Source organism: Macaca thibetana, chromosome 4 (assembly GCF_024542745.1).
Source record: "Macaca thibetana thibetana isolate TM-01 chromosome 4, ASM2454274v1, whole genome shotgun sequence".
In the NCBI taxonomy this organism is placed as follows: domain Eukaryota; kingdom Metazoa; phylum Chordata; class Mammalia; order Primates; family Cercopithecidae; genus Macaca; species Macaca thibetana.
The window spans coordinates 141929448-141941991 of record NC_065581.1 but is presented as its reverse complement, the minus strand read 5'-3'; the positions used below and the strand labels follow the sequence as shown (position 1 = coordinate 141941991).

Genomic DNA, 12544 nt, shown 5'->3' with positions numbered 1-12544 from the left:
TATATATAATAAATATCCTACCCTCCTTTTAGCAAACTTATGCCTTCTTTTACATAGAGAAAAAAGTACAGAACACTTTAATCACCTTTTCTGGCTTCCTCTGTGCTGATATTTATCTAATGCTGGACCATGAATCTAAATCTGGATCCATGTTGTTGCTTTATTATATTTTATTATTTTATTTTTATTATATTATATATTTATTTATTATATAATGTGTAATATATTATATAATATAATATATAATATATAATATAAATATATTATTTATATTATATGTAATATATTATATAATATTATATATAATATAATATAAATATAATATATTACATATTATATATTATATAACATATATATCACATAATAATATATAATATGTAATATATGTTATATATAATATATATCATATTATATGTATATGATATATGATATTATATATTATATTATAATATATACTACATAACATATGTATATTATATATGATATTATATATCATATTATATCATATATCTTATATACTATATTATATATTAATACATTTTTAATTTATATATAATATATATATATATTTATGTATTATATATTATTTTATATATGTATAATATATAATATATTATATAATATGTATAATATATAATATATTATATAATATATAATATGTATAATATATATAAATAATTTATATTATATATTATATAATTATATAATAATACACAAAATTCATGGCCTGATGAATTTCAAAGCCATGAGGTTTAATTTCAGTAAGTCTGTGAGTTTGACTCAATAGACTTGTTTATTGTTGATTCTTTACATTGAAAATAAGAATTTCCTTCAAAAAATTTTATAATTTTCAAAATCATCTGATCATGATTTCGATGGATGGATGGGAGTGGGGAACTCTTTAAAGAAAGACAAAATAAAACAACACAAAATTACCCCCTTGAAGGAGCTCTGGTCAATGAATTGCTCTGAGCTCTAAACTTCATCAATTTAACCATAAACACATGTGTAAAGGGCAACCTGAAAAAGGCCTTGACCAATGACAAAAAAAAGGGCTGAGAATGTGAATACATTTGACAAAATCATAGTTTCTTGTCAATTCTACAGACAAGAAAGCCTCTGAAACTTAAATTCCTTCATGAATTAGCAAAATCTTGTTAAATTGCAACAAATTTTTTGATTTCTAAAATAATACATGAAAAACAATCTGCACATATGCATGTAGAGATGCAAGCATGCATGCATGTACATGCATCTTCTTTTATTCCCATCCTTATATATTTGATAGTTTCAGTTTCCAGTTTATAGTGACAATGGAGATAGTTGAATGAAGCAGTTTGACCTATTCCATCATAACTGACTCTGTTTTCTGTTGCTGCCCTGGTTCCCTTGAAGGTGCATAGCTTTTGTTTATTGCCAGTTGGAAGGCCATGTTATCTGCCAACCTGGATTCCAGGCCCACAAGCTAATCAAAGCCAGGGTCTCGGGATTCAATTGCTTCCAGAACGGTTTTGTAGCTTGTGTTCCATGTGTCCCACTTCTGGTCCTCAAATTCAGCTTGCCTGGTTCTCATCTATTTAACTCTGTTATGGGATTGGATGACTCTTGAATTTACTGAGTAGACATGGTTCTGAATAACTGAGGTTTTGGGTTTTGCATTGTAAAAAAACTGGAATGGCTAACATTCTAGTTTTGTTGATGTTGTTCTCTTTCTATACTCTTCCTATAGTATCCGGGAAATTCTTAATATTTGCTTTAGGAATCCAGAAGAAAAAAGCCAGTGGAAATATACTAACACAGAGTGCACATAACTCCATCTTTTAAGCTGAGTTTAATTTTTCATGTGTTCTCTCTTTGGCATTTTGATATCACTAGGTGTCTACCTCACCATTGCACCTGACTAAAAAAGTAATTCCCCATCTCTCTACTTCCTTTCCAATTTGGGTCTATATGGATTTCTTCCAACAATTTTTTTATGTAATACCTATGAACTAGATTGATTTCCCACCTAAATTCTAATTGGCTACAAAAAAATTATTGTACAATTATTCTCCTTCCGCTCAACATTCATCCACTGAAGAGTGAATCATCTTTTCCCTTCAGCTAGTCTCTTCCCTTGAAATCTGTACATAAGCATGAAGAGATGCAAGCATGCATACATACACATGTATCTTTTTTCCCCCATTCTTATATGTTTGATAGTTTCAGTTTCCAGTTTACAGTGACAATGGAGATAGTTGATCTCCTCATTACCCAGGTTCCAAAGCTCAGTATCATTTTTGTTCTTTCCTTTGTTTCTTTTCACATATTCTATCAGACATTAGTTCTTCAAAATGTTAATGACATTTGTGGTTTTTCTCTTGACATTGCCACCGTCCTAGTTGAGGTTATTGTCTCATGTCTTAATAGAAACAAAAGCCTTTCCTTATATTTACCTAAATTTGTTAGATCTCCAAATTGGAATTTCCTGTAGTAGTGAGATATTTATTTTGTAGTCTCCTCAGCACCTCAAAAGTTTGGAAAAATAATTTTCCTTAAATTATTTTAAAATTCCAAAGAATCTATGCTAAATCTTAATAATAGTTATAAATAAATATCAACGTATACACATACATATGCATGGAAACCAGATTTTTAATATGTCCTTGGTTGTAAAAGTTCAAAATCAATAAATGAACAGATCTAATCTAGCGTTTTACCATGCCACAAAGATCATGATCAGTTTTATCACTTATACTTCAAAAACATCAGTCTACTATAGGATTATTGCCAATTTTGTTTAAGTTTTGTCTCCACGTGAAGTACTTGCAAATATTAATTATTTCTCTGCATAATTTAATTATATGCCTATGACATTAAAATAAACATATCTAAGAAAGATCTATGCGGGATTTGCAAAGAAGTGAAAAATATGCAATTCTGCTTTGGTGTGTCCCTGCACTGGTGTGTCATTTTTATTTTAGTAAATGTATACACAGAATACCTCACTCTTGCCTTGTTCACTGTGCTTCACCAATCTTTTCATCCAATTTCCTTCCAAGGATAATTCTAACAAGACTTTGAAACTCTATGTTACTATTTACTCAAAAATAAATATTTTATTCCAAAACAATAAATTCTGAAGTTGCCTTGTCCAATGTATTTTAAATCTTGAATGGTTAAATGTAGTTTAAAGAGCCCCTACCCTCAAGCTCAAATATGAAGCAAATTTTCGAATATCTCTTAATTTTCTTCCTCATGAACGCCTCTAACATGAGGCTGAAGTAACTAACACAAAATTCCTGCCTCAAGTCATAGTTTCATATCTACACTATGGTCCTCAGAAGTCTCAGTTAAACAGAAGGAGTCTAAGGTGATTGTGGTTTTCTATGAGAACATATATACACTAATAGCAATGATTTCTTAAACTGGTAGTCATTGGCTTGAGGAACTCACCCTGACCTGCATTTTCATGTATGAAAAAATCAAAGGTAATACAATTTGTCCTGCCTTTTTACCATTCATAATATTTACTATATTCCCTATCAGAACTTTCCTAAAGAAAAACAAGTTTTTCAACATGAAAACTAAAAACTGGTGTCACAGCTTTTAACAATTCTAGCTTATTTTGCTCACAGACAACATCCTTGAGTCAAATGGCATTTAACAAACCCATGCTACCAATATTTGGGGGGGTGATTCTGCATGTTGTTGGGTCCGAGATTAAATACAAGAGAAAAATGTTGCTCAGATATAATACATGCAGTCATACATCATGTAATACACTGAGTCTGCTATGAGAGCCTTCTACCCCCTGAAAATTGTACCACCACCTATGTGTATCTCCTTTATTGCTTGATATTATATAATCTAGCATAGAAGAGATGGTAAAGATCGTCTCCAGTAAATATTGTATCTTTTATTTTCTAAGTGCGTTGCATAAAGTTTTGCCACATGACAAAAACAGAACACTTGTACCCTTCCCTTATGCTTTCATCAAATTAATCCTCATGGTGTGAGACAAAAGGACTTTTGATATCCTGAAGATATTCATAAATGATGAAGCTAATTTTCTTAGATGGCTCATAAAAATAGGATAATTATTTTATAGCCATATCTGGAACCCAATTTTTACAGTTTTGATGTTTATGAAGTACTATTAATTTAATAACATTCTGATTCTCTCATGTGACATAAATTACAAGGTATACTGAAAATTATAGAAAAATGCACATTATTTTATATCTGTCTGTATTTCCTTATGCACATCTATGGCTTATTTTTAAAAATACACATAAAGCTCAAATACTGAAACTTGGAGCCAAGACTAGTTATTGGGTCCTTAGGCATTTCCTCTGCAAATCTGGCATTACTCTCAGTCATGTTTGCTAATTACTAAATAAATACTTGAACTGTGTATTTTCATTCAACAATATGTTTTTTTTTGCAATATCCCAGCAGATGGTGCTATTCTGCAATAAACAGTTTTTGCTTTTGTCAATCAAGTGCTATAGATGTTTAAAAAAAAAAAAAAAAAAAAAGCCATGATTTTTAAAGTATCTTATTGCTTACCTTGTGCTGCAATTTTTACAGTCCCTTGTTTGGTTTCAGGAGCTTTTCCCGGCTCTTAGAATGAAAAAAAACATAAATTACCATGAAGTACGATTTTGGAAAAACATACAAATAAAACAGGGGCAGGGGAGCACAAACACAAATGAGCATAGAAAGTGTTGCCTTTGACACGCAGAATTTTTGTTAAGAAATAAACAGTTATTAGAGGAATTGCTGAGAATTGAGCTTACCGAAAGAAAGACATGACTGAAGCAATTTAAAGCATAAGATAAAGATTCTAAAAACTGTTTTGCCTCACTGTTAACTGGCCATGGAATATCACTTTGCATTTGTTGAGCATCCGAATTTGAAAATCTCAGAATTCTATGTAAATTATGTCTGTATTATCAGTCCTTCGAAATCAATGGTACACGTAGAACCAAATAAGATGACTTACTGAAGGTCCCTTAGTGACTAATGTGAGAATAAAGCCTAGAACAACCAATCTCAAGTTCAAGCCTTTGACTCTAAAATGCCCTTCCCTAAACTGCAGTGGCACCAATCACTATTAGTGTGGCCCGGGGCAAAATATATACGAGAGAATGAGCAAGCTTCATTTTGGATCTTTCTTCCCTCTTGTTCTACATTTTTTACTATTTTTTTTCTCCTTTGTTCAGAATTTTTCCTTTAAAGAAACAGGATTTATTTTAAATAGCTTATATGATAAACATTTAAATATACTTAATCAGAATGGGAAATAATGGGTAAATAAAAATTTCAAAATATAGTGGCTCACTTCACATTTGACTTAGTGTGATTCCTGATTGTCTTTACTGTTTTCAATAATTTAATTATTATTTAATAATGGAAAGTAAGATTGGGTCATTTGTTTTATATATTCACTTTCATTCATTCATCACATGTTTAGGAATAATTATGTGTGGACACGAAGTTAGGTGTATATGTAGTAGTTGATTCACATATATGTTCAATCTTTCATTTAATTGTTGTCAAATGTTGATTATAACTTGTTTAATGTTGATTTGATTTCTAATTCATGCTTTACCTCTTGGTAAGATAATTATTCATTTATATATAACCATGATTATAAAAATGCTAATTTTTATTTGTTGTTATATAAAATACATATTATTTGATCCATAAATAATTCTAATTACTATTGCTATTTCTTCAGACAAAATATCTTTTGCCAAAACTGAATTAAGTCTACCCTTGATATTTTCATAATTAATTTTTTTCTGGAGGAAAACTGCATGCATGCTAGTACCATCTTTGTCAAACCTAGACTAGATGGTCTCAATTAGTAATTATATATGACTGACATTTAGTGGACAAGTATTAAATTATTGTTGACCAAAACCAATGGAAGAAAGGAAGAAAATAATATGACCAAAATTTTCAACAAAAGAACACCATTCTGCTCAGATGTTTTACTTCCTGGAGATCTCAAAATATTAGAAAATTATACTGTAGTTTGCAATTAAATGTTAAAGAAAAAGATTTTAAAATATCAGTAGGTAAAGTACCTTAGAATTTGTAGAAATATTTGCAAAACTTTGCAGCCAATTTTCCTTCTATCTTCTCCTTTTTCTTTATATCCTCTTAAATCACTGATACTAAACAACCCCATCACACCTAAGATTATATTAGACCACCGAGGTCACACACACCTGCAAATTATGTAGTGCTTTTCCTAGGGCCTTATCACTTCTCCCACAGACGGTTGGGTTTCTCTGTCAGCTGCTTTCTCCCTCAGGGATCAGGTTCAGAAACATGCCCCTGATTGCTGAGCTTTTCCCATTTGAGTGTCCCAACAGGTTGGCCATCTCTCAATGGAATTTACCTCTTTAATAACCTTAGCCTGTCCTGGGTTTGGCTGTGTTCATATTGTGCATATTGATTGGGCGTGTTTTAGGGTTCCTTACTTATGGGCTCTTCTTTCTACTAAGACTTAGTTCCCTCCCTAAGTCTTCCCGACACCTCATTGTCCCATCCCCAACCCATGCCAAAGAAAACAGTCCACAAATGCACACTGATGCATTGAAGATACTGTTTCCAGGTAAAAGTGTATTTTAAAGAGGTCATTCTACAATGTCTACCTGCAAAAGTATGATTTTAATGGAGGAAAATCTCGGGATCGTAGCAGTATAATGTTTGGCCCTCATAACTCCATCTATTCCTTCTCTGATTTTAAGCTTTAAAGTTCATTTATGAGGTTGATGCAAACGCAATTGAAGTTGCACCAACCTCAACTGTGTTTGCACCCTTCTAAAATATTAGTTCACAAACTACTACATGATCTACATCTCAATAGAAATTAACAGTTTAAAACCAAATGCCTTTTCAGTAATTCTGCCAGCTTGCATCCAACCAACAACAATATCATCCTTGAAACTATTGAGGACACATGCAAAGAAGATCAGATTTGACATATGCTTTTGAACAGCATTTCCATTTTCAAAATTGCATGACATTAGGGGAGGAAATCGACCCCGAGTCCATACATGTATGACACAAGAAAGCTGCACCAAATATTGTACTACTGAAAACACATTAATCCAGACAGACAAATTTTCGTTATAAATAATTTTTCTGTCTCTTTTTGATTTCTGCCAACTACAAAAGAAACTACATTTTTGTTAGGGAAAATTCTAAACCTATACAAAAATAAAGAAGACAGGATAATGAACCCACTGTTTCCAACACCTACTACAGTATTTCATCTGTACTGCCTGCACTATACATATTCTAATGAGAATTTCATTATATCAAATGATTTTATCTTGTCATAGTTTTGGTTATAGCTATGTTTTTGGAAATAAAGTACAATGATTTAAATAAAAAACAGATGACCATAACAATATTCAACTAAAGATTATAGTAATTCTGAAATTGATAAATAGTATTTTGGACTTTTAAATCAGAGACAGGATGGACCTAGATTAAAATGTCAGCACAATTCACTTGGGGGTGTTTTCGCAGGAAATTATCAGAGAAGTTAGTATTTGTAGATCCCTGAAACATGTAGTATTTATATAAACAAATTGTCATGAATCAGATGGGCCAAATGTTTCAATGTCTTCTGATTCCACAGACATGGAACAATCTGATTTACAAAACTGAAAAGATATCATTAGTCTGCAAACATTTTGTTAAAGAGCCAATTTTTGCACAGAGATTTAAATATTAGTTTAATATAATTAACTTTTCATTTCTAGGACACTGTTTACATTTTGACTTCATTTAATGTAAAGTGCAAATCCAATACATTTTCAAAAATAGGTTTCATATAACTTTAGTGGCAAATGGACTGCTACATTGTCAGCTGCCAGAATTGGTCTTTGGCTAATGGGCAGCAGATAAAGAATAATAGTATTGTTGAAAATCCTATCCACATCTTACATGTTTTTGAGCATTCTCCCATCTCTGAAAAAAATCAGTGTATTTATTACGTTTTAATTTTAGAATAAGTTGGTAGAGATCAATTACTACCTCACAAGAGACAATAAGCAGTGTTATTCAAATACCTGAATAACATGTAAGTCCCTTACTTATAGTAACAACAAAATAAGAAAGAAAGATCCTCCCAGCTGCAGTGAAGTGACTGGACATTAGAGAGAGGAACTGACAGGGGCAGGAGAATGAGTAGCAGCAGATGGTAAAGCAGGTAGTGGGCTCCTACCACACAGACTTTGTCCTTGTTATTGACAATACCCAGCCCACTGACCTCCACACTACGGATTTCCATTTCAGTGTGAAATAATACAATTATTTACTCGTACAACTTCCCTTCCTAATACCCTATAAATTCCCTGAGATCACTGATTGATTGTCACTTGTTCAACTTTATAACTCCAGAGTCAACAACCTGCTGGAAAAATTGTCTCTATGAAACATGTAAGAAATGGCACAGAATATCTAAGTATAAAAATGAAAACAAAAATCCAATTGACTGCTTTGAAATGGAACATTAAGTTCGGGAATCTATTTCACTTTTAAGATGATGCAAAATCTCTTTTTCTCTTTGATCACTGACATGTGTTATTCAGAAAGTGTATTAACTCTAAATTTTAGAACTAGATTTTTAGTAGAATATATGGTATCCCACATTGCATTTGGGAATTTTGTAAAATTAACTAATTTAGACAAATTTGCAAATTTTTAATTAATTTGAATGGATTTTGATAAAAGAATAGGAGGGGAAACAAACAGCAAAAAATGAAAATATTGGAATTCTACTTAAGAGCATGTTTGAGATAAACATTTTTTCAGGGTCCAAATTATGAATCAAATTTCTTTTATTAATTTTCCAAAGAAAGGAAAACAGCTTTAAAAGCTGTCTCTTGCTATTTCTTCAACATTACAAGGAACTTAGAATCTTTTTTTTTTTTTTTTTTTTTTTTTTTTTTTGAGACAGTGTCTCACTCTGTCGCCCAGGCTGGCATGCAGTGGCACGATCTCGGCTCACTGCAACCTCCGCCTCCCAAGTTCAAGCGATTCTCCTGCCTCAGCCTCCTGAGTAGCTGCGATTACAGGCATCCACCCCTGCGCCTAGCTAATTTTTTGTATTTTTAGTAAAGACAGGGTTTCACCATGTTGGTCAGGCTGCTCTCGAACTCCTGACCTCGTGATTCACCTGCCTTGGCCTCCCAAAGTGCTGGGATTACAGGCGTGAGCCACCGCGCCCGGCCAACTGTTCTTATTTTCTTAGGTAAGAAAACTAAATATAGAAAAGGTAAATGGCTTTTCCATAGACCAGGAGATAAATTCATGTTTATTAATTCAGCAGCTACAATTTGACCCAGCAATATAAAACCTTGACCCCTCAAAATATATACATCCTTTGTTTTTTGCATAAGACAGTGGAAACTAATGACAAATTATTTTGCAGTCCAATGAGTTGCTAGATCAAATTCTAACTTATTGTTTCCTATTCTTATAAAATCCAGTGTTATTTTTAGATATAGATAGTACCAAAATACCAAAATAGAGAAAGGTTAACATTTAAGCTAAAAGTTACTACATACTTGAAAGCTCTAGGCTAAGCCTCTTGTACTTAGAGCTCCAGGAAAGCATATTTCAGGGGCACTGCTTCATTTCAGTATGATAATTACCCTATTGAGATGAAATTAATCATGAAGCAGCCTTTGGCCATCCTGTGTGACCAAGGGGACTGAAGCCTGAAAGAAGGGCCTATTTGCAGCCAGATATGCAAATTGCAAAAGGTGCACAATGCAGAAATATAAATAATTTATCAAAATAATCTGTTATTGCTAGAGGTTAAAAATCTAAATAAGTTGGCAAAATGATTTACAATAGGTAGCATAATTTTGCTAGACTTTTTTTCCCCCCAGAAAATCTTCACCTCATCATGCCAAGTATTTTGTTTTGGAATCTAAGTAGCCTTTACCTTAATAACTTAGCATTATAGCATTTAATTCAGAAAAAAATTGATTATTCCACGGCTACTAAAATAGTCTATTTTTTAATTTTTAAAAAAGAATATCTCTTCCATTTAAATCATTCCAAGGATTTCTTAACTTGAAAAAGAAAGAATTTGGATGCTTTTACTACATGTAAGTCAAAATCTACCTATAGATGTTACACATAAAATCAGCTTTCTCCAAAAATTAAGCATAGGAAAACAGAAAGTGTTTGGGAAACATTAATCAGAATAATGAGCATTTCCCCCTCATGGCATTAACTAGCTTTCTGGATAGAATGTGTGAGAATGATAAGTTTCTTAAGTAATCAACAATTTAGGATTGAAGACCAAGGTATCAATATATTTAAATGATTAGCAGAAGAAACTTTTTTTAATATAAAGGAAAGTTATGTGCAAGAAACAGATCATCTGGCCATTTACTCTTCAAAATATTTGCCATATTAAGGGCAGATTACATTTAGACCAAGAAAAAGGTTTATTCCATGTATCTAATAAAACAACAGAATGCAATACGATAGGAAGATATGAAGTCCCATTTCTTGAGATGCCAGAGAAAGAAATACCTGTCTTAGAAGGGTCCTAGACATTTTTGCCTAAAGCAAAGAGAGAGTACCAGCTGGTCACTCAAGGTTCCTTTCTACCTTCTATAGCAACTTTCTAAAATCAGTGATTATGAACACAGATAAAAGTATTAGAAGAATTTGCCTACATTATCTGTGATAGCAAATTTCTTGATTATTTATTCATTTGTATTATTAAGACTTATCCTGGTAGTCCTCCACTACCATAAAATAAGCATTCCTTTTGCATTGATAAGATTTTAAAAGCAAGCATCCTGACCAACAAATTGGAATGATTTCCTTAGGAGAAGCATACACTTTCCAGAACAGTTAGGACTCAAACAGAAATGTGAATTCTACTTACAATTTTAAGTAGAAATTTGACACTTTAGTGAAATAAATATTATGATTTGGAAAGACTATTGCATTCTCCATAGGAGTGATTTATATATTGGGCTAGGATTGATTCAGACTCTAAGAAAAAAATATAGTAATGATTTTAAAAGTCAAGAGTTTATTTTAAAAAATAAGCCATTTTATTTGACATAAAGAATATGTATACACACACACACATACACACACACAAACATATAAAGGAAACAAAATTTCTGATTATTTAGCCATATTCTCCAGTTAGAATTTCTATTTTAAAAGTTAAATAAGGTCTAGTTGACAGGACCTCTAATTTTGACAGTCCCCAACATTTTTGGCACCAGGGACCGGTTTTGTGGAAGACAATTTTTCCTCCCAGGGACAGTGGAGGATGGGGGTAATGGGGGATGGTTTCGAGATGAAACTGTTTCACCTCAGATCGTTAGGCATTAGTTAGATCCTCATAAGGAGTACACAATCTAGATCCCTTGCATGAGCAATTCACAATAGGGTTCATGCTCCTATGAGACTCTAATGCCCCCGCTGATCTGACAGGAGGCAGAGCTCAGGCTGGGATGCTCCCTTGCTGGCTGCTCACCCTCTGCTGTGCAACCTGGTTCCTACCAGGTCACAGACCAGTACCAGGGTTCGGGGACCCCTGCTCTAATGCCCAATTTACATATAGGGTAGAGAGTGCTTTCCTCAGTAAAGGGTGTCGTAGAACAATATGATCTAAGTTTAGCACTTAAATAAAAAGCCCCTGTTTTTCTAACATTAGTAAGCAGTGTATGTGAATATCACCATTCTGTTTTTCCTTTCCTAGAAAATAAGAAACACACACACCACTTTTATCTCCTTACCCAATTTGGAAATGTTATAAACAAACAGAATTGTGTGAATGTAGTCCTCTAAAAATATATCAAAATAAGAAAAGTGGAAAGAAAAACTAAGGCCAAAGACTGGCTTTTGTGTATCTTGTATCTCTAACACAGTTCTTGGTACTGAGCAGGCATCCCAAAACATTATTGCGGTGAATAAGTGAATAATGATTGGGAGACAAGGTGTTTGAAAAGCCAATATTATATGCCTGACAATTCTAAACCAAGTATGTGGCAATTATCCTCACAAAATGACGCAGACTTCTTGAGCCCTTTTTTTCCTCTACAGTTCTATAGATGTCAAAATCTAAAGATGTTATAATCAGATTCAAAGAGAATTTAAGTTTTTTGTAAAAGTGGCTAAGTTTGTAAAATGCAGATTACATTGATAAATTACCATGATTTCTAAAGGGTACAAATCCTGAATGAAGAATTCTAAATCAAGTAGACCAAAGAAGAATTCAGAGGTTATTTCTAAGCAAACACTTTCCGGTAAATTTAGTCCTCAGATTAAACAGGGGGTTAGAGGTTGAACATTGTGCAATTTGATTTTAAATGAGAAAATGCTTCTCTAAATAATTGCTGAGGTTTGTCACTTACTCTTCTGTATTTATTGCTTATTGGTAATAAGGCATCTATATTACCTAAACATAAGAACTAGTTCCACCCACAGTTTGGTTAGGAACGTTGTGTGAAAAAAACTAAATAAAGTGTATGGTAATCTGAGTTTTAGAGAT

General features: G+C 32.5%; 1 protein-coding gene across 23 annotated transcripts in view; it reads right to left on the bottom strand.

Moving 5' to 3' along the window:
- The window catches only part of TRDN (triadin), a 407680-nt gene that overhangs the window by 176007 nt on the left and 219129 nt on the right, over positions 1-12544 (bottom strand). For 20 of the 23 annotated variants that reach the window (XM_050788685.1, XM_050788686.1, XM_050788691.1 and 17 more), the window contains exon 13: positions 4552-4605. In XM_050788685.1, coding sequence (XP_050644642.1) covers positions 4552-4605 — 54 coding nt within the window. Of the gene's footprint in view, positions 1-4551; positions 4609-12544 lie in introns of all 23 variants that reach the window. The other 3 variants (XR_007725165.1, XR_007725166.1, XR_007725167.1) reach the window with 1 other exon arrangement.